General features: G+C 36.5%; 1 protein-coding gene across 1 annotated transcript in view; it reads left to right on the top strand.

Annotated features, from left to right (window-relative positions):
• Positions 1 to 25,853, top strand: part of LOC112687447 (NK1 transcription factor-related protein 2-like) — a 31,134-nt gene extending 5,281 nt beyond the window's left edge. Inside the window, exon 2 of the mRNA XM_025560173.1 lies at positions 23,010 to 25,853. Within this exon, the coding sequence (XP_025415958.1) occupies positions 23,010 to 23,680 (671 nt within the window). The 3' untranslated portion in view covers positions 23,681 to 25,853. The remainder of the gene's footprint in view (positions 1 to 23,009) is intronic.
• The last annotated feature ends 1,126 nt before the right edge of the window (positions 25,854 to 26,979 follow it).

Below are 26,979 nucleotides of genomic sequence, written 5' to 3'. Positions count from 1 at the left end.
TATATATAGGAGTATGCTAGGACGTGAATCTGAAGTGATTTTCGATCGCTATAAATACTTGACATATGTCAAACGAAATGGTCGAAAGACTCGGCATATAACTTCTTTAATTTAAAATTCAAAAGTTAAATACTCCGAGCTGGCTGAAATATTACTCATCACCTTTAATATCTATTTAAATAAACGGGGGCTGGAAAAATCCATGATTTCTTTATCTGAGCCAGGCGTAAAAAAAAAACTTTTTAATCTGATCCGCCCGTAAAATTAATTGAAATAGTTGAACCGAAAAAACGATTGTATTCCGCACTCCGGTCAAGTAGGGTAATTTTCCGAATTGCTTTTTCCCCGTCCGATTTAAACAGCCTCCTGACCGTATATTGTGAAAAAATAAAAAAATACGCACCTAAAACCTAGTTAAACACACGTACAACTTCCAAATTAATTAAATCGAATGATAATAATAATTGTGCTTCAAGTTTTTAAAACCTATATAAAATATATTCGTAAATTCATATTTACAAATTTATAGTTTTATATTTAACTATGCATAGAAGTAGATGGGTGTATATTACATTTTATACATTTACGAGAATTAGAAATAAAAAATAAACGTATTCGCCTTGTCCTTTTTTATAAAAAAAACTCGCAGCCGATGGCAATTACGTTATAAAATGGAATTAATAAAATTATCGCGGTAAGTAATGCGTTTTTAATTTTCCATTTAAATTCCCTTAAGTATCTTACTGTTTTGATAACAGTGGTTTAAAATCCTTACCATTTTATCGGTGGATTTTAAATGCCGGTTAACATTTTGCTGCCCTCCTCTTTGAAAATACACATCCCTTCGAATATATATATATATACTGTTTACCAAGAAGTCGGAGCGAGGATTTAGATGGTTTAAAATCCCATCCTTCAGCGCCACGTATATATTGTTCGTTTACCAACCGATTTTGGACTTTCCTGCCTCACAATCTTTTATTGTATAGTCCGACGATGATCCATCATATATTATAAATACTTGGTAATCGGAATATCCGCGACTCTAACAAAGGAATTTATACGGTTTCGATATGAATCGTTTAAAACACATCAAAACGTACATCATTTAAATTAATTGTTATTATTACTTCAATAGGCTATAGTTTGGAAATCGTCTAATATGAATTGATGATTGAAGGCTACATTGTTGAGGACTAAAACGAACAAGTGTATATTCTTTATTAATGTTATAGTTTTACAACATCGGCCGAATGGTTAAAAGAAATGACGACTTAATATTTATAATAACAATCGCATACTGTAGCATTATGATAGTTAGCTCGGTCGATCAAATGAACCGCTCCCTTGAAACGAATCAACGTCGTCCACGATTATTGTACTTAAAGGTCCTATCACACATATACGATCTGGGTCCGTTCCGAGTCCGATCCGTCCGGGCATCCGTGTACTCGGAAATATAAACTTGTTGTTTTCCAGTGCATATGTTCACACACGTCCGATCCGAGCTTTCTTGAATCCGAGTTCTATCCGACCAAAAAAATATCAGTGACCGATATTCCTCCGAGCTCAATCGATTTTTGACAGAATGATGCCGGATCGGACATGTATGAACACGTGTCGACTAGTGTGTTCAGCATATTATAATATCTATTGAACTACGTTTTTTGTCAATATTCATTTTATCATACGACACTGTCAAGTACATAATTTCATCATGGACAATACAAAATTAATTGAACTAATAAGAAGTCATACTGAATTGTATGACTTGAGTAATTCTAAGTATAGTGACAGTAATTGGGAAGAAAAAATATGGAAAGGAATTCGACTAAATCAACATCGAAACAACAATCGAATGCAAAATGACTAGATCAACATCTGCTTCATTCGAAATCAACTCATGAATCGTTTGGAAATGGGTAAAATGACGGACTCGGCTCGGAACGCTAAAAATCGGAACGGACTCACATCGGATATGTGTGAAAGGACCTTAAAACGTGTCAGTTTGAACACGGTCGACGAGATTTTCACTGTTACGTTAAGTTTTTTTTTTTTTTTTTAAACGAGCTCGTGCCGGTACACCACCGATTTGCATTTAATTTTAACGGTGCGCGCGTGTCTTTTATTTTCTTTCGAAAAACACTACGAGCACGCGTTTTTCTTTTTAATCTTTCTGTCGGCCAGCAATCTGTCCACCGAACCTCGCGTGCTGTCCCCGCGAATTACGAACGGCTTAAGATCTCTAGCGACACGTTTACGTCAACATCCGAGTTAATTACGCGTCCGCGTAGTGGTACGGGGCGCGCGTCTCGTTCGCATTACAGTACAATTATTTATATATAACGTATTAACACATACCAAACGCACACATACTTCACCGCGTGTGCGTCCGCAGAGGAGAGAAGTAACACACGAGTAAAAACCGCGTCCCTCACATAAAACCTTATTCGTTTATACTATAGTATTTATGCACACACACACACGCAAAAATACACACTGCTGAGCGGTGCACATTTTAAAAATAGACGTTTTCGATTAGCTCAACAAATCAAATACAAAGTTATACGTACAAACGTAAAAAAATATTATAGCAATGGCTAAACATTTATTTTACAAGATTTGACGTGTTACTAAGTTCGATTTGAAAATTACAGTGCACTTGATTATAGCTCTTAAACTTTCCGAACGATATTTTTGAGAGAAAAATATTGAAGAGTGTTCTTAAAAAAAACCCTTATTTTCATACGATCAACAATTTTGCACGTACGAAAATAGAAACAAGAAAACTGTGTAAAAGTATAATGAATATACGAAATGTTCTGTAACATGTTTATTTGTAAATATCTTACGTAATATTGTTAGTGAATACATACTACCATACCTGCTCGATTTCAAATTTTGCGCATTTGTTACAGAACAAGAAAAAAAATATCTATTTGGATACCTAAAATAATTAAATTCCTACTCTAGCGTCACTAACGGATGACTTCTCGTTCAAAAATCTCATGTTAATAATTAATTTATCACCTATTCTTTTATTAAAATTAAAAAAAAAATTAAAGAAAATATGTGAACAAAACGATTCAATGGTAAAAATTGTGGTGTTCTTCGTTTAAAACTGCAGATAAGCTATTAGACGGTTTCATCCGTACACTATTATTGTTAAAAGTGTTATGTTCGATTCTTGTCCGCTTCGACTTGTATATTATCCGTTGTCGTATACACGCGCGCATTGATCATTGAAACGACCTTAGTCTGAGATGGGTTCCGCTCCGTAGAACTTTATGCGACGCCTCGAGCGATTTTATCGAGTTCCCCGATCGTACACTACGATAATATTAATAATAATAGCTCGGGTCCACTATCTCTAAACGATTCATTCGGAGAAAATCTATGATCGTTGGTCGGGTTGTGTTCAAACGCGAGGTCCCTACACTGCTACTACATTGGCCAGGCGTTAGGATTAATAACAACCCGGTTGAAGTCGCGCCCCATTAAACCGTTCAATGCACAGGGGTAGTGTAGAACCTCATACGGGACTGTAGTCGATTGCGCATTGAAACAACCTCATATTACTGCCCAGACGCAAATACAATTAAAAAACGGCCGGGTATTTCCGTGATTATTACTTATAATTCGACGGGCACGGGAAAACGTAATAAAAATCAAAACAAAAACCACATATTGGTCGTAGAACGAACACGGTGTACGCGCGTACAGTGTTATTTTTCGCAGCCGCCGATGCAGTGCACATTACAACAGTGTTGTGTCTGAATGAAACGAATCAAAGAGACGCGATAGAAGTCGCGGCGGAAAGCAAAATGAAACAAAGTGGCCGTTGTCGAGGCCGCGATGAATGAAACCCTGTGCGCTGCACAGCTAACCGCTCTTGTATTTGTTCAACATCATTTTTAATGAACGCGTCTGGACGGATATTTGTAAATGAAACGACTGAGCTTTGGACATAATTAATGCCACCGGAATGTCTTTTAACGCTCGAACCGTAAAAACACGAACGGAGAACGACACCACTTCTCCCGATCGCGCGCGCCACACGCACAAAGGTGTACGGTGGCCAATTAAACTCGATCGAATGATATAGAAACGTTAAAATGTTTGGCTAAGAACATGTTCATGTTTTCTCTAGTGCGTTTAAAAATAAAATATTTTTAATTTAAACGTCCCGTTTCATTGAATGAACGCGTACACGCGCACGCATTGTGTGTCGTGCGGTGTCGTGTACAATGGAGACGAAAGAGACGGACAGACAGAGAGAAGGGAAAAGATTTTTTAACATCTGTGCATCATACTCGTACGTAGAGCATATCATGGTCACACGCTTGCCACGGCACAGCATGTTTGTCTCAAATTATGTGTAAAAAAAAAAACAAAAACAAAAACAAAATTAAAGTCTATAGGTAATATAACATAACAAATAGTATGGAGGACGTAGTGTGTATTACATAATTAACAGTTTTTGTTTATATATATATATAAATACGTGTAAATATAATAAATAGTAATAGAATAATCGAAGGGGACAACGGTCGAGAAAGAAAATATTATGTCCTGTAACGTTAATTTTCGAACGCGAAAACGACAACGTTATTAGACCGGACACAGTACAATTGGCACGAGCTGCAGTTGTATAACAACCGTATTGCAGTGTTTTCACCTTGGTAGTCGAAAATAAAATCACTCGTCTAAACGGAATTCTCGACTTCGACTAAAAATATGTTCGGCATCAATGTTATATGTAGCAACTGGAAAATCATCGAAATTTAATATTTCATCTATGTAATAAATACATTGTTTTTCTCTTCAATGTATTCTATAAATTGAATACAGACGATTGTGGAATATCATTTACAACGAGCAAAGGTATTATTGAACAAATCGTTCGATGATCGAGCATTATTTATTGTATGAAAATAAATGCTGTCGTTGATGGATGGTTAAAAAATCATCGGTTGAGAAGGAAATGGCTGTTATTTTTTACCGAGTACTTAAAAAATATTCGTTATTAATTGTATACTTTCGTGAGAGACGCTGATGCGATGATGGATTGCGTATTAGTTTATATATTTTTATAGTCCATCGACTTAATGATAACATTTAAATCAATGTAAAGGCAAATTCATTATGGCGTATATACAGGAGAATATCGATTACAGCGTGACTTCTGTTGTGAATTATTTACATCCCGAATTCAATTTATGTACAATTCTTTGGTCAAGAATAAAGCCACAGACAATGTTAAAGTTATATTCAATTATTGTTTACATAACGATTCAAAACAACACTTTATTAAATCATAATAATAATTAGGTAATACATTAATCTCCATAGTCCTTCCCTGCCCGTACTTACGCCGTTCAAAAATTGTCGATTACACCTCAATAGCGATCAATACATGTTAAGTTCTACGATTCAGTTTGCTGTAGACATTTTATGAAGCGTAAATGATATATTTAAACGAAAAAAATTAAAAATCAACGCGAACGCAATATTTGCGGCTTTACGCGAACTGCACCGAGGACGATAAAAACGCGCGGAATTAGATGCGCGATCATAATATTATACGATATAATTACTTAGTCATAAATAATAACTAGCATCGCGTAGAGTATATTTTATAAACAATGTATAATATCGCGTGTATTGCATTATAATGTGTGTTCACTACGTAATTCAATTAAATCCGGCTGGCCGATTTTCGTTAAATTTCCGTACACGGGAGTATTTTGCCGTTTGGTTTAGCATAAATTGCGTCAACAAAACATTTTACGTTATTATCATCATCGTCATCATCATATCGCGGCATTAATTTCGTCGTCATCATCATATACAGTAGACTTTAATCCAACGGATATCAAACCAGAAGACTGTCGGATCAACGAAAACACCCAATTAATGGAGTTTCACATAAAAACGCATTTTTACAGAAAAACATTAATTTATTCCACTAAAACTTATAAACAATATATACGTACTTACTAATTTATGAAATATACTGTTTATTAATCTTTTTATGGTAAAGATTTAAAGAAAATATCTCAAATTGTTTTTGTATTTTGTATTTAATAATGTTTTACGAAAAATTTCTAAATAAAATACTGCCAAATTATCGAACAGCCAGATTACGGATAGTCTATAGTCTATCTAAACTACGGCCAACTTCGCCATCATTTAATATCTGGCCCGCGAAAGTATTCTACATTACAACACTTATTTGTGTAACTATAATATTTTACATTAACGTAAAAAAAAAAAAAATTGAAAAGTTAAAAAATTAATTTTTTTATGGCTCGAGGTAAAAAATAGTTTGGCCACCACTGGTCTCGACTCTACAGTATCGTCGTTCATATACACGTGTATCCTTACGTGCAAATGCGTGCACGTACTCTTTTCGTGTATACGTATATTATAATTAACGATCACTCGGTACGCTCGTAGTTGGCGGGACAGGATCGAGAGTGTGTGAGGTCCGTGATTCGTAGATAACGGTTTCACGCGCGCACGTGTACAGCTGCGAGTTGGTCCATCGATGGCAGGCAATTGGGCAGATATTTTTCACGGACGCCTTATTACTCGTATGGCATATCATTCTAAATAGCTGATGCAAAACGTTTTTTCTTATTGCGGACATTATAATTTACCATCAAAGCATCAACAATACATTAGTTTATCAATCGATTACTATTACGAAAATGTATATTTCAACGCAGGTGTACCTGTGTTACTGAACCTAATACTGAAGTTTTAGTGATTGAAATGACATACACGTTTTCACGTGACTGGGGGGAGGCACTAGTTACTCGTAATTTATTTCGAAAAAATAAACAAATTTACACATTACATATACGATTAAATCCCGCGAAAGGTGCGCAGGGCCCCTGAAGTGTACGGCCAAGGATGGTGATTTACCAACGGTGCTCAGGTCGACCCATAGGGTGTAGGTGTGGTTGCAGGTGATACCACGCTGTACCTGTAGTCGGGACCGTGGTCCGAAAAGGTGTGCAGTACATCCGTCGGCGCTGGCGTGTTGGTCAACGGCGTCGGCGGACGGTGGATAGGGACGCGATCCAAATTACCGGGCACGGGATTAATCGCCGCCGTCTCCCCCGCCCCGGCCGTGGCCGAAAAGAGGGCTCCGCGGATACGGCCGCGTTCGCGCGCAAGATAAGCTTTGCGCACTATCATAGCACAATTGAAAGTTAAGCTCCGGATGATCCCCGGACCGTGTTGTACGATTGTCTCGTAAAAATCGTCCACTCCCGACCCGATTGCCGAACGCGCGCACCGCACTTTAAGTCGACGATAATAACGTGCTCACCCCTCTACGAACCGGGCGCGAATAGAAGAGGCGAGTATGCGGTGCGTTTATCGTTATCAGAACCGTGGCCCTTGGAAGAGGGTGGGCCGCGTAAGGCCTTCGTGTCGCATGGGCAGCTGGTCGAACGAGTTCGAGATCGCGCGGTACCGGTCGGTTAAAAACCAAATATTGCGCCCAAGGTGAAACTTCAACATACATATTTTAATTTATGAGAAAAATTCACAAAAAAACTGAATAATTTTTATAGACATATTATAAATAATGATTTTTCCTTATAATTATGTAAGCGTTATTTAATTTAATTTAAATCAATAACTTATTAAAATATACATAATAATTATTAGTAGGTTCATAGGTATAATATAATAATATTTATAAGTTATATAAGTAATTACATAAATACATAATGATACTTTTACTTATAAGTAACAATTAAATTGCAAATTTTTTATTTTTGGGCTCTCCCGGGAATCGCGCCCGGAGCGTAGGTACTTCTAACCCCCCTCACCCTTTACTACGGCCCTGCCGGTCGGGGTGAGCGATCCACTGAACCCGGCACTGTTCGCTGTCCGGTCGAAAAAAGCCGATCATCGGACGCGAACGGGTTAGCACGGTTAGCTGCCGGTATGCCACCCGCGTACGTTCGACCGGCGGTGGACACCATCCGCCCTCGCGTGCCCACATTTTCTTACGGCCGCCTATCCCTAGTAATTTATAGTTGCGGTCAACATACAATTCATATACATTAAATATACATATATATATATAGGGTTACCATACGTCCGGATTTCGTCCGGACAGTCCGGATTTCAAACATCTGTCCGGATTGGCGTCCGGATTTGAAAAAGTCCGAATTTTACAAAGATAATCGTTTAAAATGGTTATATTGATACAAAATGTTATATCAGGTGACAGATTTTCGTGTTTACTCTGTATAAATGTACAATATGTAATTATTTTTTTTTTTACATTTCATATTTGTATTGTTTTAACATATTTAACCTAATAACTCTTATGTAGACATTTTATTCATAAATCTAATTTAAATTGTATTAATGAAATAACAATATTGTTTACTTTCAATTTTTAGCCCCCCCCCTCCGGTGAAACGGAACTGATGTCCGGATTTGGTCAAAAAATATTATGATAACCCTATATATATATATACATAAATAATCGATAACGGCCGCGTGAGCAGCTGCCGTTATCGATTATTTTATTATTATCACTGCAGAGTTGAAATTATTTTACTGCTTACTGTTCCGGGTTTCGTTATAGTTATCACGCCACACATACATTTACTTAAACAGATACTTTACAGAAAATGGTTCGAAACATAAAATGATTATGTCCTCAAATGGTAAATATTTTTTTTTTTGTACGACCATGTGTTTGAAAGTTTTTAGGATGGGTGAAAAAAAAACGCTAATTTTTGTAGTTGTTATGTATATAGTTGAAAATGTTCGCAAAAATCCAAATTGATGTTTGGCAGAGTTCGACATTTTGAACAATTTAATTTTTATTAAGTAAAATGAAAGGTGATTCGTTAAAATATCCATAGAGTATAAATTAGTTCAACAATTCGTTATTTTTCGATTTCGAATTTAGTGACTGAAGGCCTCGAGTGGCTGTGCTATTTATACGATCAATACGCTTGCTGCAGTTTACTACAAAATTGCGTTTCTGTTTGTAAAACGTTTGATACATGTATTTTATGTTTGGTTGATTGCTTCTGTGTAGAATTATAACAATATAATAATAATAAGTGATGTAATTGCTGTTATACATATATTTTCATTATAGATTTTAACGTAAAACATAATAAATTATTTTAGCACTGTATTGAATCTTTTAGTCGCAATGCGAAAATCAAACGTACTTAAACAATGCGATTTTCGTTTTCTTTTATATTTATTTAAATGGCACACATTGTTCAGCCGAACAAGAGGAAATCAACATTATTAAGATGCGAAAAAATATGAAAATAAAAGCTCGCTGGTCGTAATTTGTGCGTACGCGTGCGCATTAATTTGTCGTCGGTGGTTAGACAGATATAAAATTGGCCTCACGTCAATAACGAGCTAAAAATTATTAAATTTACCACATTGTGTACACGCAGCCGTATGTGTATATGTAGTTATTTTAGTGTGTACAGTCTCGCGTGATAGTTTGACGGCGGCGCGGAGTCGTGCGTAATGTGAAAATTATTTTTATGTACAAATATAAACGCCTAATCACCGTGATCACGGTACGATGAACGCTGAAATGAATTCGAGTGCACAATAATATTATATGGTTTCATGTACATGGTGTGGCGATTGTAAATTCCGCCAGAATATCGGTTAAGATAAAAAAGTAATAGAAGGTCTAATGTAAACTCCACCAGTTTTTTTTTTTTTGTGTTTTGTCTGTGAATCCTTTCATACTCATCTACGAAATTCATTTTATAAAAGTCAACCGAATGTTCATATTCTTAGTAAAGTTTTTACCGAATTTCAAACCCATACTTATATATAACTAAATGGCATATCTCAAGTAAATAAGCTAAAAAATTCGAAAAAAAAAATGAAAGTGTTACAGGATGCTATAAATATTTAGGTACACTAATGGGGTAATACAAAACTTAGAATATTTACAAATTGTATCACATCATTTTGGCCTACATACATGACATAACCATATATTTTTGGATTATTTATTATGATTTCTTTCTATGATTTAAATATTTAATGTAAACGATATGATATATTATGTTATAATTTTTTTTTTAATAATATATCATATTAGTTTTATACTACTATTTGATTTTTTTCACTAAGGGAATTTACATTAACTCAATTTCACCTGATTTTTTTCAGTGGCGGAGTTTACGTAAACCCAATTTTACCTGTTTTTTTTTCTGGCGGAGTTTACAGTAAAAAAAGGTACTTGTGGAGGAGTTTACATGTGCCCACATAGTGTGTGCGCCCGTACGCACATGTTCATAGTATGTAATACGCCGTTGGCGTATACAAGGGGGTATGTGGGGGTCAGATTCCCCCTAGGGCTTTTTTTGTAAATATTATAAAATAATGTTTTTATTGCGAGGGTATTAGAAACGTAAAAAAAAAAACTGGTAAAACAAAAATAATGATTTGTATGCAAATGATCTCCCTCTGTGCAAGAGTTACGTACACGCCGTTGTAATATGCGTATACATATGTGTACCTACGTTGTTCGTAGCCGTCAAAAAGCCAAGTATTTGGTACACAATTTATTCTTGCCGTGTGCACGCATTATTATTATGATAACGTATACGTATAAATAAGAAACACTATGCTGTCCGTACAATTGCACAAGTGCACATTTAGCATGATCTATGGCCTTAAATGTCATTATTTTACTTTTTCGCTATAGATTGTCCGTCATATGCAGTAACGTAGCCAGGATTTTTCAATGAAGAGGGGGGGTTATGGTTTACGTCTATACAATAGGTAGGTTATACATAAAACATATTATTTTAAATTTTCTTGTACTTTATTTAAAGCATTTAAAGTCAAACAATATTTTAATTACATTAAAATTTACATCAACCGTAGTTTTCTTGTTTTGGTCGCTAATTTATTTAGGACATCATCAGGGTTTATCATTATATCACTGTGTATATTCATCATTGCCAAACCATTCAACCTATTTTCACATGTGGTGTTTCGTAAATATGTTTTCAATCTCTTTAATGTTGAAAAAGATCGTTCGCAGTTAGCAGTTGTAACTGGGAGAATTGCTAAAATTTGTAAAAGTTTGAAAGTAGAAGGGAAAATTGATATGTTACATTTTTGAAGAGCGTCGATAGCATTTTTTGGTAAATTTTTAGTTCCTCTAAATTTTTTTTGCCAAATTTTAATTTCACTCACTGCTGCTAACACACTGCAATCTAAATAACCTTGATACATTTTAATTAGTTGCTTAATTTTTTCTTCATATTGTATACTATTGGATGATGGTAAAAAATTTTGCTAAAATGCCAAATTTTCAATTATAGATCTATGAGATAAAAATCGATCATTTAATTGATTTAAAAAAATATTTATGAATAGAATGAATAAAGATATTCTGTAATAATCCTCAGACAAATCAACCTAGATATTGTATCTGTTTTTTTGCTTATTAGAGTTGTACGAGCAATAGATATTTCAATGTTTAAGGAGGCATCACACTTAGATTATACATTATTAAATATAATTTTAAATTCACTTTTATAATTTAATCTTAGTTGTTTAATTATATTTACTACGTCATCAGTGGTTTGAATAGCTTCAACCAGATCTATATTCTTTGTCTGAAGAAACTTAATGGTAATCTCAAACTCAATACATGTCCTAGTATATAACTTGCTAGTATAACAACACCTGAAGCATCCTTATCAAGCCAAGTACAAACTTCTGATAAACTATCAACTATTGTATCAAATAACTCGAGGAAAATAATTATTGAGTCATATCGGTCTACCCATCTTGTTGGACATAACAGTTTCAAACGGTTGTGGGTTAAGAAAAATATACACATCCTATTGATTTGGATAAAACATTTTTTTTGGGGGTATTTAAAAAAATTACAAACTTATAATGAGAGAAAAAACCGTTTTCGTACATGATAAATTGATCACATGGAATATCGATAGTCTAATAATCAATATGATGTTATGTACACATTATTACATTGTTACGTACCATTTTTCAAATAAGAACGCACCGTATGTGTATGCATCGTTATCAGCCACGGAGGAACAACACAAAATGAGTAATTTATTGTTTTATAATTGGTCACCTTCGGTTGTCTACTACGGTCGACTATTAACGACGCCGTGCATACAGGGAATTGAATAATTAAAAAAATTATTAAATAAAAACTAATGGGGGGAGGGGTTTCAAAACCTAAATCCCCCCTGGCTACGCCACTGGTCGTATACTTATCCGTAAGTATATATTTATTCATATGTGTATTTTGTTTATGTACATGCGTACGGTAAATAAACATATGGATAAATACAAGCACATATAAACGCTAGCGCGTACATCTGTTTTTTGAATAAACCGTTTCATCAAGAGCGAATAAAAATAAACGCGGTCTGATTGTGAATAATAAATATACAATCTAAGTCATCGTATTAAATGTTTATGACGGCAATAATATACTTCATAATCACAAAGCGGAAATGAAAAAAGTGCTTTATAAATTACTCTGATTCCTTTCGAGTAGTAGATTGACTTGGAATTTTTTTTTAATACCTCTCTTAACTAAACTTTTACTATCGAGTTTTATAAATATTCTTTGTTCGCACGGAATGGATACCACACTTCAGTCGAATAGATCTTAAAAAACGTCTGTTGGAACTTATGTAACTATAGAACTCAAATCCCTAGTAAAATTTGAAAAATTTAAAGAAAAAACATAGAAAACCCATATCCCGTTTAATACTTAATGTACTTTAGACAATTTAAATGAAATTAAAATCGAAAACGATTACGCGAAATGCAATAAAATTTTTGCAAGTACCCGTAACCACCAATCTTCGATCATCCGAACGACCATGTAAAAGATCTTTCCAACCCTTCGTCATTCATATTTATATCCGTACCATTATCTTATTATTTTCGAACTTTGTTCGTTTTTCTTATACCCGTCGTGTCGGATCTTAAAAATACATATATTATAGTATGTATAATATACATTTTGTTGTATACCTATCGTACTTATACTATCGCGTACACCACGCGACATTATAACGATGTACTCTTGAACATTTTAAACGTAAAGTTGTATCACGGCTATACAATATACGTACATATATATATTTGTATATTTATATCATTGTGCACACAAGAGACCAGACGGCTTTCCGGTAGTGATCGCCATGTATTTGTGTGAGTGCCGCAAGGGTCGCAGGACGAAAACGGCGAAAGATAAAGGTGGGTTGTGAAAAGGAAAGCTACTACAGGCGGGAAGCGAGCGGTATCTCGGCGTGCACGTATAGTTAAAATAATACAGAGTTTCCGTTGAATAAGCTTGCCGCGCGGCACAGTCGGTTCGCCTCGGTGATTCGCGGTGACGGTCTTATAAGTTTTTTTCGACGGTAAGTAATACTTCAGACCCAGCCTTCGTCCGCTCGCCCACGAGCGAATACGCATCGAACGCATTTAATCGCGTGTCGGGGATAGGCGAGAGAAATAGCGGGACGACCGCGAGATAAACAACGCACGGGCGGTTCACAGGGGTAGCAACGTGGATAGGTATCTTTTGAACAATTCGATTTTATATTTATATTTGTTCGGCGCACTCGGAGCGAGTAAAATAACACAGCACGAAAACCAAGGGCCCCGAAAGCACAGTGCCGAATTAATTCTTCGGTAACCGGATACATTTTACAAAATTCTTATTGCAAAACGATCTTCATGCTTTACACTTATTTTATTTACTTTATTTGTACTATTTCTACTATACTTTATTTGTCTGAATCTAGGTGATACCACATTGCGCACGAAAATCGTTATTTCCTAATTTATCGTGTTTAATATTATTATTATTATTAAATATACACCCAAGCGAGCTCAGAACAATAAGATTATATAATTAATTATAAACAAAAAACACAGATAAGCGAACAATTTTACAAAGTCGTGTGATTAATACAAATCAGTTATCATACAATTAACAAGCAAGGAATTAGAAATACGTAATAAAATGAGCTTAAAATAATTCGGATACAAATGTACATTTATAGTTATATTAATGATTTTAATTTGGTAAAGTTGTCCCAAAAAAATGTATTTATTAAGTTACTCAAAATTAACATTCCGTTTATTGATGCGAATAGATTGTGATTTTGACGATGAGTATGTGTATAAAACGTTTGTGTCATCCGAGACATTTGAGGGACATTTATAGGTATTTAGCTAAGTAATTTGAGACATATGATTGAAGAGTTAAGTGGTTTATGTAACCAAGAAACATCATGAAACTTCATTCTTTTCTCAAGTAATTCAATTTTGTATTCACTTACTATATTCTACAGTGCTACACTAGTTTTATATTCGACTATTCTTAAAAATCTATTCAGTACGTGTTCCATCTTAATAATTAAACTGGTTTGATATGGGTTCCAGATAACTGAGTCATAATCAAATATAAAGCGGACTAATGAGAAGTATAATATTCTAAAACAATTTGGGTTTTTAAATTCCAAACAATTACGTATAATAAAGCCGAGTGATCAAAATAATATATATCAAATTAATGTGATTATTAAAAATAAGTCATATGATGCCCAGCTCTTTTATCTGAGTAACTGTCGTTAATTTTGATAATAAAATGGAAAATTATGTTTAGTTTGCGATGTGAAAATGTTATTTGTAAGCATTTCTCTACAATAACTTTTAAACCATTTTACGTACACCATAAATAAAAACGATCTAAATCGGTTTGTAATTTACAACAGTCTTCATGTGAAAAAATAGGCATATGAAGGTTTAAGTTGTCAGCAAACATTAAGAATTTGCTGTTATTGAAGATATATTTAACATCATTGATAAAGAGTAAAAATAATATGGGCGATAAATGTCCTCCTCGGGGAACACTTGATGCAACATATAAAGCCGATGAGATAACATTATCTAGTTTTCTTGTTGTGTTCTATCTACTCTAAACATTTGTCCACCAATATCACTATATTCTAACTTTTTTACCAAAATGGGTAGACCAACACTATCAATGCCTTCCTAATGTCAGTGTTAGCTGCATCAACTTGGATATTTTTGCTAGTTAATGATATAAGGTCCGTATAATAAATTAATAGATTTGTCATTGTTGATTTCATGTGCTTTTATATATATGTATTTATACATGAATATGCATTCATAATATGTGTTACTAATTGTCACCATATAATGTTTAAGTAATATAGTGTATACATTTGTTTTTCATAATTAAATGATCGCGTCTGCTTTTAAAAAATAAATCGGGTTTTTATTTGATATTTAGTGATTTTGTTTTCAAAAATAATTTTAAAAATCGTTTGTATAGACATTTTCTCGAAAATTACAAGAAAATTTGAAAAATAATACCACTATAGAAATTATTTTGACATTACGTGCCAGCACCCACTTATTTTTTTTTCTTTAAACATGCCATTAAACATTATAAAAAATGCATATGTTTCATAAACATTTATTAATAAAGTATTAATTCAAAAAAAAAAGGACATCATTTGACTTTGATTAGTAATTTTTAATCGAGGTTTTAATAAGGGACACGTGACACTAAATTTATCAGTTAGTCAGTTTCTTAAATCAGATTTAATAAAATTAATATCTGAAAATAGTGAGAAAAATAGTAACTCGCATGAATAAGTTGAAGAAAAAAAAAGATAACATTTCTAATGATACTGAATTGCGTCATGATACGTTTAGTATATTATCTACGTTCTTAACGAATCTAAAGTTTAATTTTTTGAAAAACGTCAACAATAACGAAAAAATAATGACATTGTGATGTTGTAATTTATTATTAAATATAAAAATATTATTATAAAAATATCTTAATTTTTTGTGGGTCATCCAAGGCACTTATACCATGGATTTGCCATCTACTTTTAATATTTATTTATAAATAAAGGAGTTACACGAGATTTCGGTATACTTTCATTGCTTTAAGTGATATTTTAAGATAAATAAAGGAAGAGAATATGGTAATTATATTGAATCGTAATTATGGTGTATATCCTTTCGCTTAGCGCATTTAATTTTGACAAATAAAAACAAACATTTGGTAAATGAGGACTATAGACTTATATTTTCCTTGGCTCAATCGCTACGCCATTGATTACATTTATGGTTCATATATTTATTTGTATAAAGTATCAGTTATATATACTTTCATTTAGTATATCGACGTTTTATTTTGTTTAGTATTTTACATATTCAGTCATATTATAATACAGTTGTACGATTTTTTTTCAAAAATCAATTATGTGGGTACGTGCTTACGTTGTAGCTAACACATAATAAATGTGAGTTGTTAATGTAGAGCAGACGGCTCCGTCGTTGACTAAAATCTCATTATTACATGTACACAAATGTGTACATTTATATACATTAATACATGTGTATATACTTGTGTGTATAGTTATGTACAATATAAGTGCCATACATTATGTAACAGTCGACACAAGGACTCCTCGAAAACAATATTAGGGGATAAAAACACTACTATTTCTAAGTATATATTATGTGGAAACGTTACACGAGTCGACACTGTACAGCAACGATCGATTGTATACATATTGACTCGGACCCCGAATAATTCAATACATTTCAGGGAACAATATTTTTTCGACTCGTATATACGCGTATACTAATAATTTGATAACTCGGATGAATTTAACGCGAGACCATTGAGTAAAACGAAAACAAAGTACTTATATTTCTCGTTAACTTATCGACCGTGACGGGTAGGTATTATAGTAATCGCTTTCTACGGAAAAGATAAAAAGAGTATTGAATAATAGACTTTTTACGAACACAACATGCCACTAGCGAGGGGATGATCGACAACATTGCATCGGTTAGAGAAATGCAATTAGTATTATTCTTAGGTTTTTACATTACTGTACGCTAGATTTATTCCACATCTTGTGTATCAATGACAAATACAATACCTAATGTTATCAATATTTTATTGTTTTTACAAGTAATTTTATTCACGTATACGCGTTTCAAAAACTTAAATAAACGTGTTTTCGTGTATGTGATTTATGATTAAACCAATTAAGTTGATAAATATAATCAAGGAAAATCGCATTCCATCCAGCTATACTACCTACTACAATACTCGTATCAATTAAATTCGTTTCGACCGTTATAATGCCAATATTTTAATTTTTTTTTTTTAATTACGATTTTGTACTAATATTCCAACAGCAAAAACATTGATAGTAATAACATAATTTATTTTGAGAATTTATTTTTTTAAATTTATTCTAAAATAACATAATACACCGCTCAAGTTACCCTTCCGGAATAAACGATTTCAATTGCCAACGTGAATAAAGGCGGTTTAATAGAGTGTTATTTAGTATGTATAGGCGCACACGTGCCATATTATTAAAACAATTTTCCAACAAGGAGGATAATCTCCTTCCCGCACCGATGCGTACACATAAATTCAACCATTGTCTTCGTGAAATCCATTTTTGTGATATAAGACAAATAAACACTGTATGATTACCGAAGGGAGAAATACCATTGGTGCGGAGAATAAACGATGTAACTGTGGAAATATTTTCGCCAGTGTTTTTTTTCATTATTCATTTACGATCCGATCGTTATTTGGATACGCACAACAAGAGTTTTTGTCGACAAGTGCAAAAGCTACAACGACGATGAGAGACGAGCGGTTGGTCCCGCTGCATACGAGTGTATAGTTGGACTTGCGAACAAAGACTCACGAAGGCATCTAAGTTCTAGATAAAAATTAAATCGAACGGCGTTTTCCGTTTTCACGCCCGTACAGTAAAAAGCGTACTCGGTCATCGGACGAAAATCTCTCTTGCCAACGGTCCCGTCCGATTCGGGCCGTTGATGTTTTCAATCCGAACACAACTTGTTGGGAACCACTGGTATAAAACAACACGACGACAACGTGATCGTCCGCGTCGCGAAATCCGGGCGGTCTCCGCGTGCGACTTTATCGGAACCGCAATGGGGTTTGGCGTAACGGGGTAGTGCTGCGAAGGCGGCGGCACGCGGGGTAGGCGTCGGAGACCTCGGGGAAAACAATAGGGACTGTGTAAACAAACGATAACGTCACCATGGCTACCCGGCGGGGGCCGGAGGCCGTGCGCGCCGACGGACCCTTATAAGCGGTAATAATAATTGTGTTTACCTATACGAAATAATTCGCCCGCGCACACTTTCTCGCCGGCGACGGTCGCGAAGGGACGGGGTACCGCCGGTGATGGTAAAGATCGCGGAAAAATATGCAAAAGAGAACCGTTACCCGTCCGGTAGGTTATTTCGAAACACGTAAATAAGGTAAAGCGCATTACAATTCCTCCGTAGTCGCCCCATTCGGCAACGCGTTCGTTTCTCGCCCGCCTCATCGTATCTCCGCCCACTCGATATCCGTGTTCCGTAAGACACCGTAATAAACAGCCGAATTATTTGTTGAACCCGTTCGAGACGCCGGTCCTAGGGACCGGTTACGAATGCGTGTCGAACGAGAACGTGCGGGAAGAACAATTTAAACGGTGGCAAAAAAAAATATTCCATATTGCAGCGCAGACTTTTGAAATTCATTTTACGTATTGTTTTACATAAACATGTTTCTAAAAAATCATCGATTTCTGTTTGTTTCACATTTTTTTCTTATGTTCTTAGAACGGATGAAAGTCTCGTCGAACTCGTCGAGATGATGTAACGTTTAGTGAACATTGTCAAAAGATGCAATTAATATTTTTAGTTCTTTAACATGGTCACGTGCATTTTTAACCGCGATAATCCGCGTTGTATTTTCTTGTTCGTTGCATTTTTCCCGTACACAAGTCGCATCAGCCGATGGAATGTTATCAGTAATTATCCGATCAATGCTTTTAGTGTTACTTTTACCTATGTCTTCGTTAATATCTGCAAATCTCGGAAACTCCTTCGATGTCTAGAAAATCTTCGCTATTATAGGTGATATATATCTTTACATTTTATATTTATATCATTGACATTAAGAGCGTCTTGCCCGAAAACGTATTTTCCGGAATCAATTACAAGTTGAATGTTGTCAAAGTCAAAGGACTCGTGAAAATGAACGTATTACACAGGAAATTATCCTAGACGAAAATAAAGTTCTACAGTATTTATATAATGTATAAGGTATAACCTGATTCTATAATAAAATCTAAACTCTGAAGTATTATTATGGTTTACTGCTGTGCATTTACCTATAGTATTTTTATCAATAAAATTCGTAAAGATATTATTGGGTCATAATTGCATAATATCATATTAAATGAAGTAATAAAAATTACTATATTAGTTAAAAATTAGTAAGTGGTTAATGCTAGTAAATGAATGTAAAAATAAATAAACAAATAGTTTATACATAAAAATAAATTAATAATTGCTTAGCTTGAAGTATTATTATATTTGTAAAGTATGTACGACCGATTTCGAATTAAAAATTCATCGTGTGACTTTAGAGTAATGTAAATTAAGTAGTATTTAATTTTCACTGTGTACTATTATAACATTTAATTTATATTATCATATTCGAATATTCATCTAGTTAATACTGTCTTAGGTTTCGGGATAATTTTTTCTTGATATTGGTTATACACCTAGTCTTGTCACTTAATATACGATTGAAATAATATAGATACAAGTAGTGTTAACATTCGTTGACTTTTTAGCATAATTTTATTAACAAAACTGTGCCATGAGTAAATATTTTTCTTAAAGTATACATATTTTATAAAATCTAGTATATGGTAAAATATTTTAATTTAAAAGTCTAACAGTTAAAATTTCTTTGAATTTTTCGAAAATAACGCGTATGAGAATCATTCTGTATGCACATCGTATAGTCGATAGTAGTAATTAATATTTCGCATTATCAACAATAATCAAATAAATTTGTCCTGGGGTTATATTAAAACCCATTAAAAAAATTACTTAGGTTTAATCACAGCAACAATATTCATAAAGTAATATCATATTTTATTTTTCCGATCTGACCGTTAGTGGTTTCACAATATTTGCAACGTTATTTTAATGTTGACATTTGACACTATTATTGGTATAAATCGAGTAAATAGTGTACAATAACTGTATTGAATTATAAAATCGACGGGATGAAAACGAATTCATTATATATTCAACAGCTAAATATATTTTTACAGACAGATATATATATATATATATATATGACGTATTTTATTATGAAGGGTTGAAAAATTAAAAAAAAGTATTGCGTATTTAATGACACACATTTTATATAATGTAGCAGACGGTAAAATGGCGTTTTGTTTAATCGCTATAATTTTTTAATCACAATTGCTTTAGCGACTTTTAAAAGTTTTTTTTAGTCGAGCATTATACATACATATAAATAGCTATTAATTTTTTTTTTTATTCCCAAGAAAGTGAAATGCAAAAAGTCTCGATGCGACGAAAAAAAATTATAATAACAATAATAATAAATTACTTAAAATAAATAATATTACGTATACGCTTTGCGTTTCTACGTATATACGTAAAGAACGACGTTTATTTACCGAGAAAACAAGATTGAATTGTGTGCATGTGTGTGTGTGTGCACAAAAATCGAGATAAGTTGTTTGACTTATAATTTCGTAATGGAATATTTTACGAATTTATGCGTACAGAAATTAGATCTGAAGAGAGCGAAAAAAAAAGTTTAGAAACATTTCGAGTTTATTATTTGTTCATTCGGATATCATTAAAACTATTTTCACCTTCACGGGGAATCTTACCGGGAAAAGCATTATCGGGTTTCTTCGATGTCTTTATAGAAAAATGCGATTCGAATTTCAAATCAACCGTTTCCGTACAAGCAGGTATTGCAAAACGATTCGGAATCGAACGCGCATTATTTAAGCGCATGCTGCGGTTCGGTGTGCGCAACGACTCGGGGTGCGGTATATCCGTTGCGCGTTCACCCCTCAGACGCCTGAAGCGAAAACCCACCACAAACGTTCGACTGTATCGTGTTCACGTGCGTGCGCGATCTCGACGCGGTTTTTCGCCAAGAGTCACAAGATACACGAACGACAACAAGGTCCGCGTTCGGCGTTTTGTATCTCTCTCTTTATCTGGAGCTTTTTCTGACTTGCGGACGTGTTGTGTTTGTTGCAATCGATTCCGCGTTGAAATACAGATCGTCCCGTCTGAAGCACGTTCAACTATATCACGTCGTACTAACGCAGTGCGTCGGGTTCGACGCTATGTTCTTTCTAGATTTCTAGAAAAATACCTTATTGTTGCGATTTTCCGATTTTCGCTATCCATATCATGAGCACAATTTGGGGGAGGACTTGGGTATGCTTAACACCTCCAAATGTATTCATGTTAATTTACATTTAAATACTCATTACTACTCGTTATGTATGGAAAAACAAAGTTTTTATTGTATAAATATATAAATTTATCATTTAAATAATGTTGGTGGAAATTCGTCATTCGTCTTTTAGACCCTTAACTGTACACGTATCGTGTACGGGTTATAATCATTGAGTAATATGAAAAAGATAGAAGAGCTTTAGCACCTCCAGGTTTTTCATTAAAATCACGCCCCTGAACCGTACACTATCCGTCTAGACATAAATTGAAAACGCTACGTTTTTCCTGTCAATAGAAGTAAAACGCTAGTACGGAGATATTGGGCGAATTATTTTCTGGCAACAGGACATTTCGTCAAACTATAATAATAGCGATTTTTAAATTTTTACAACACGCGTTGCAACAAAATTAATCCTATTCGTTCGTCAGTTCGGTCGAGCGAGGTACGATTAAATCGTCAAACACAGGTTCTTAAACTACTTTTTTCCGTACCATTTGAGTATATTAAGTCACGTACCATCAACGATTAAAAATAAAACCACACAAACTTTACATAGTTAAATACGTTTATTTTAAATAAAATGGCAATAAAATAATTATTTATTTATTAATACAAATGTATTATTGTTTTTAAATTAATATATGAATTGAATATCAAATTTTTAATTTCGTACTACACACGGGGATGGAAAACGGGTTATTACATACAGTTATTAACAACTAGTTAGATGTTTTTAACTTTGTTAAGTATTAATTAACTAATTATGAAGTATTATATATTAGGTTCAAAACTCAATGAGTATGATTGTATGTTAATTATTAGAAAAATATTGTCGCGAATTGTATTTGATTATTGGTCTATGATAGGGCGTAATCTTAACGTTTTTCTCGGGCGTAAAAATTTCTAGGTCCACCTCTGACTACACACTTAACATTTCGTACTACACAAAACGTGTCGTACACAGTTTTAGTCCCTGGTGCCGACTGCACAGAACACGTACTGCACTCGGAACGGGCTGATCTGCTGGATCGCCGAGGAAAGCAAAAATCAACAATACTTTAGTCTACGAGATTCATGGGTTAACGAATATTAACTTTCGACATTTGGACGAATAACGATTATTAGAAAAACACCACGCGAAGTTGACGACAGTGTGCATACAAAGGATAAACCGTAGTCATCGCGGAACGGAAACAATCATTTCTTTTTCGATCGGAAACATAGAAACCGGTCAGGTGTCGACGCGCATTTTTATAGTTTTTTCCGTTTCGGCCGCGTGATTTTCGCGCACCACGTCCGGGCGCGTATTTAACGACCGTACACGTTTACCGAATCGATATGTCACGAGATCGATGTTGGGCAACGATAACAGTAGGATAAATTCGGGGTTTCTGGTACACCCTCCGAACCTCCGAACATCTAAGCCCCACCCTCACTACCGCAGATTCCCACCCAAACACCCGATTGATAACATATTTTTACATATAATATAGTAATATGTGTACTGTTTTTCTTGGTTTTACGTATTATTATTGCAATGCACAATCGACGATCGTTTGTTTTTCAGGCGAAGAATGCTCCCGCAACTACATCATGGACGAGGACGACGAGGACATCAGCATCAGCGGGGGTGATGGTTGTGGCAGCGACATAAGCGACGACCGGGACAAGGGCAGCGTCGACGGGAGCTCGTCGACCGGTTGCGGCGGAAAGAAGTCCAAGTCCGATCATTGCGCCGGCGGAGGTGGCGGCGGGAACGGAGGCAGTGGTGGCGGCGGCGGAGGAGGTGGTGGCGGTGCCGGTAGTAGTGGTGGAGGGGGTTCGAAGAACGGAGGCAGCGGCAAGCCGAGGAGGGCCCGCACGGCGTTCACGTACGAGCAGCTGGTCGCGTTGGAGAACAAGTTCAAGACCACGCGGTACCTGTCGGTGTGCGAGCGGCTTAACCTAGCGCTGTCGCTGTCGCTCACCGAGACCCAGGTGAAGATATGGTTCCAGAACCGGCGGACCAAGTGGAAGAAGCAGAACCCCGGGCTGGACGTGAACAGCCCCACGGTGCCGCCGCCCGGGCCTCCCGGACCGTCGGCCACAGGCGGGCCGCCGTTCTTCCACCCTCTCGCCTATTCCGCGGCGCACCACTACCAGACGCAGCAGAGCTACTCGGCCGCCGCGGCCGCCGCGTACTTTCACCACCTGGGCGCGCACCATTCGACCATCGGCGGACACCATCCGCCCTCGTAATGCGCCCGCCCACCAACCCTTAGGTCGCGGCACCGTGACCAGATCTCAGTAACCGCGTCGGCGACCACTGCGTGCGCGGCCACCCGGAAATCCTTTGTCGCCTCGTCCGCCCGCGGTCGTCGTGCTCCGCGACGTTCGGCCACGCCGACCACACCGGCGTGTGCAGTTCCAGTTATTGGTCATTATTATTATTATCATTATATTATATTATTATTATTATTATTATTATTATTATTATTTATGCTATTACTACGATTATAATTATTTTTATCATTATCATTATTATCGTTGTTGTTGTTGTTTCCGTTGTTGTTGTACGAGTCCGCAACGTTGCCGTCGTTTTCGATTTCGCAAGAGAGCCAAAACGGCATTAGATTTCCGGTGGCTCGCGCGTGTAGATCGTGTCCATCGCGTCCCGGTAGACCCGTGAATCGAGTCCGACCATCGGGCGCGGGGAAAATGTCACCGAAAACGTTACCCATCCGATGGGGATCGCGCGGTCGGTTGTCGGGCACGTCGCTCCCGGAGACCGTCCGACCGGTCGTGTGGCCGCGAAACGGTCGGTCGTCCGCGAGCCCCGTTCGTTCATAGATCGTGCGATAAAAATACGATCGATTGATGTTCACCATTGTGTCGCGAACCCGATCGTCGGTTACGATTGAACGGCCGTCCGACCGTGTTGCGCGTGAACCGTTTGCCGTCGTCCAATCCGACACTACCGGTGAGAAATAATAATACCAACGGATCGTTTCGCGTCTTCTCGCGGTAAAGCGTTGAGATCGCGTACGGCAGCTCGACGACATTATTTATTGTTTTTGTTTTGTTAACATGTTTTCACGTTTCCCCTAGTCGCACCGCGACCGGTACGCGACGAGAATTCTCTGCTTATCCTATTGCTTTTGTTCGGCGCGCACCGCGTTCGCGTCAACGCGTAAAAATCGTACCGATCTGCGGTACAACTGTGTGGCGGACTTGCAGTGGCTCGAGGGAGAAGATAAACGTCGGACGATCGCGTTGTCCGCGCAGCCGGGTGCTCTTAAGGTTCGGTCTCCGATCAAGTACGGTACACGTGTTTATCCAGTGCTTGGCTTAGCAATAAACGGTGAACGCATTCTTCTGAAGATACGTTTTGCGTACCCGACTAATTGAAAACCGAACATCACCGTGTTCACCCCCTTGCGACACCCTCGAACATGTTACCGTGAACCAACGAATATTCCGTATTGAATTTTGTATTACTTTCAACATTTGAACCTCGACGTACTATGTACGTTTTCGCCCAAAGACATTAAAATCAGTCCAAAATCGTATTTGTGACAAAAAAATACCACCACGCGTTCTATTTAACGGTAATAGGTAAAACGCCGAGAAAAATTCTCGAGGTTAACGTTTCATTATTATCAAGTACCGCTGCATCGAAAATTTAACACTTATTGGGATGTGTTTTTTATAAAAATATCAACTTTTTGTAATTTTGTGAAAGCTGAAATCGAATCAATTACCGGATTTTTTTTTTTTTTTAACTATTAGTGGAATAACTGAATAACTGATAATTTAGTCGGGGTATTCAATCTCCCCTCAAGCCAAGCACTGGTGTTATGTCATGCGGGTTACGTAATAAATAATTACAAACCGTCCAACACCTCGTAGCTCAGCGACGCGCTCGGGAAACATTTCACACAAACGGGTCCAGTGTACCGAGTATGTGAAACGGAACGTATGACGTGGACGATACGCCTCGCGCGAAACGTTCCGTCTTTTGGACTTGACGGTGCGACAATCAACAATCGATGTTCGTATGAATCGGACCGCGTACAAAAAGTGTGTAAAAAAGAAAACTATCGTACATTATGTTATTGTGTATAATTACTAACATTGTATAATGTTTTATTATCATCATTGTATGTTCTACTGTAATATTGAATACGGAATTCGGTGTCTGTCGCGTTAGGCGGTTACATTTAATTTATTTATTATTTTTTTTTTAATATTGTTTCTATCGATTGTTCGTGAGTATTATGTCATACGTGTAAATAAACCTCACACACACACACACACACACACAAGCGCGCGCCCATACGCCCGTTGTAAATAACTATATACCATATGTGTACAGTAATAAATTTCGAAAAATAAACGATAAGCGTATTTATGTACGTACCGTGTCCTTAAACACTGTTGTTGTCGTTTCGAACCCTTACGACTGTTATTGCCCGCACCCGTCGCCGGGATAGTAACAGCGACGGAGTAATAATCGTACGCAAGTCGTGTCCGGGCGCATGTGTACACCGCCACCCGTGTTGTACGCGGAAGTTCATACGATCGTATACGATTAGTCGTGGTACAATCGTTTCGGCGAGAGCGTGGTAAACCCACGAGGGATTAGACGGGCGCGTAATTCGAAAGGAGGAATAACGAATATCTAGGGGCGGTGGAAGAAAAAAAAAATGATCGTGCAAAACCTGTGACGGTCGGGGGTGGGGTTAGATGGATATGTAATGTATTGTGCTATACGCGGGCCGATCGCGCACCAGCTATAAAATATCGCGTCATGCGCGTGCACATCTATTATTCAACGACGCGACGCCGTAAAAATCGTTTTCGTTGCGAGGCACATTATTGTCGTCGCAACGCTGCCGGTGATGTAACCGGTCGTCAGGCACAGGTCCCTTGTTTCGGGGTCGGTACACGGGCAAACATTTCGCTCGTACACGGCCCCGAGGAAAACGCAATACTGCCAGCCGTATGGATCGTTGCGTAACGTGGCCGCGACGGTATTGAAAATGATCAATGATCACGCGCGCGTATACCGGATTACACGACCGGCCGACGGGTCAAGAAGAATCTTTTCGGGGACAGTGGTAGGTGCGCGTACTTGGAGATCGTCGACGGAAAGCAGTGGCATTACGCACCGTCGTGCCACTGCACTACTCGGTCAAATACATCCCGGACCGACGGGAGCAATTTTTTTTTTTTTTTCAACGGCCCAAAGAAGACCATTGTAGACATAAGACGATGTGCGCTGCACTCGTATTGTTGGTTATACTTGTGAACTTGTGTACAACTATACTTGTTGGCAATCCGTTTTCAAGACGGATCGCTACGTTTCGCGTACTAAATTCTGAACAGGCGGGTGTTTCGGGCTCCGTGAACTGACCAGTGCTAACGAGTCTCGCAAAGGTTAGGTGAATTTTTTTTTTTTTTTCAATTCTTTATTGATTTCCCCCCGCGGCATTACAGTAACACTGTTACACACACCAGATCAAGTACGCGAATATTTATAGTACGTTTTACGAAGT

Source organism: Sipha flava, unplaced genomic scaffold (assembly GCF_003268045.1).
Source record: "Sipha flava isolate LNK unplaced genomic scaffold, YSA_version1 34_pilon_pilon, whole genome shotgun sequence".
NCBI classification, from domain to species: Eukaryota; Metazoa; Arthropoda; class Insecta; order Hemiptera; family Aphididae; genus Sipha; species Sipha flava.
Note: the sequence above shows the minus strand (reverse complement) of the source record. Positions and strands in the feature narration are given on the sequence as shown.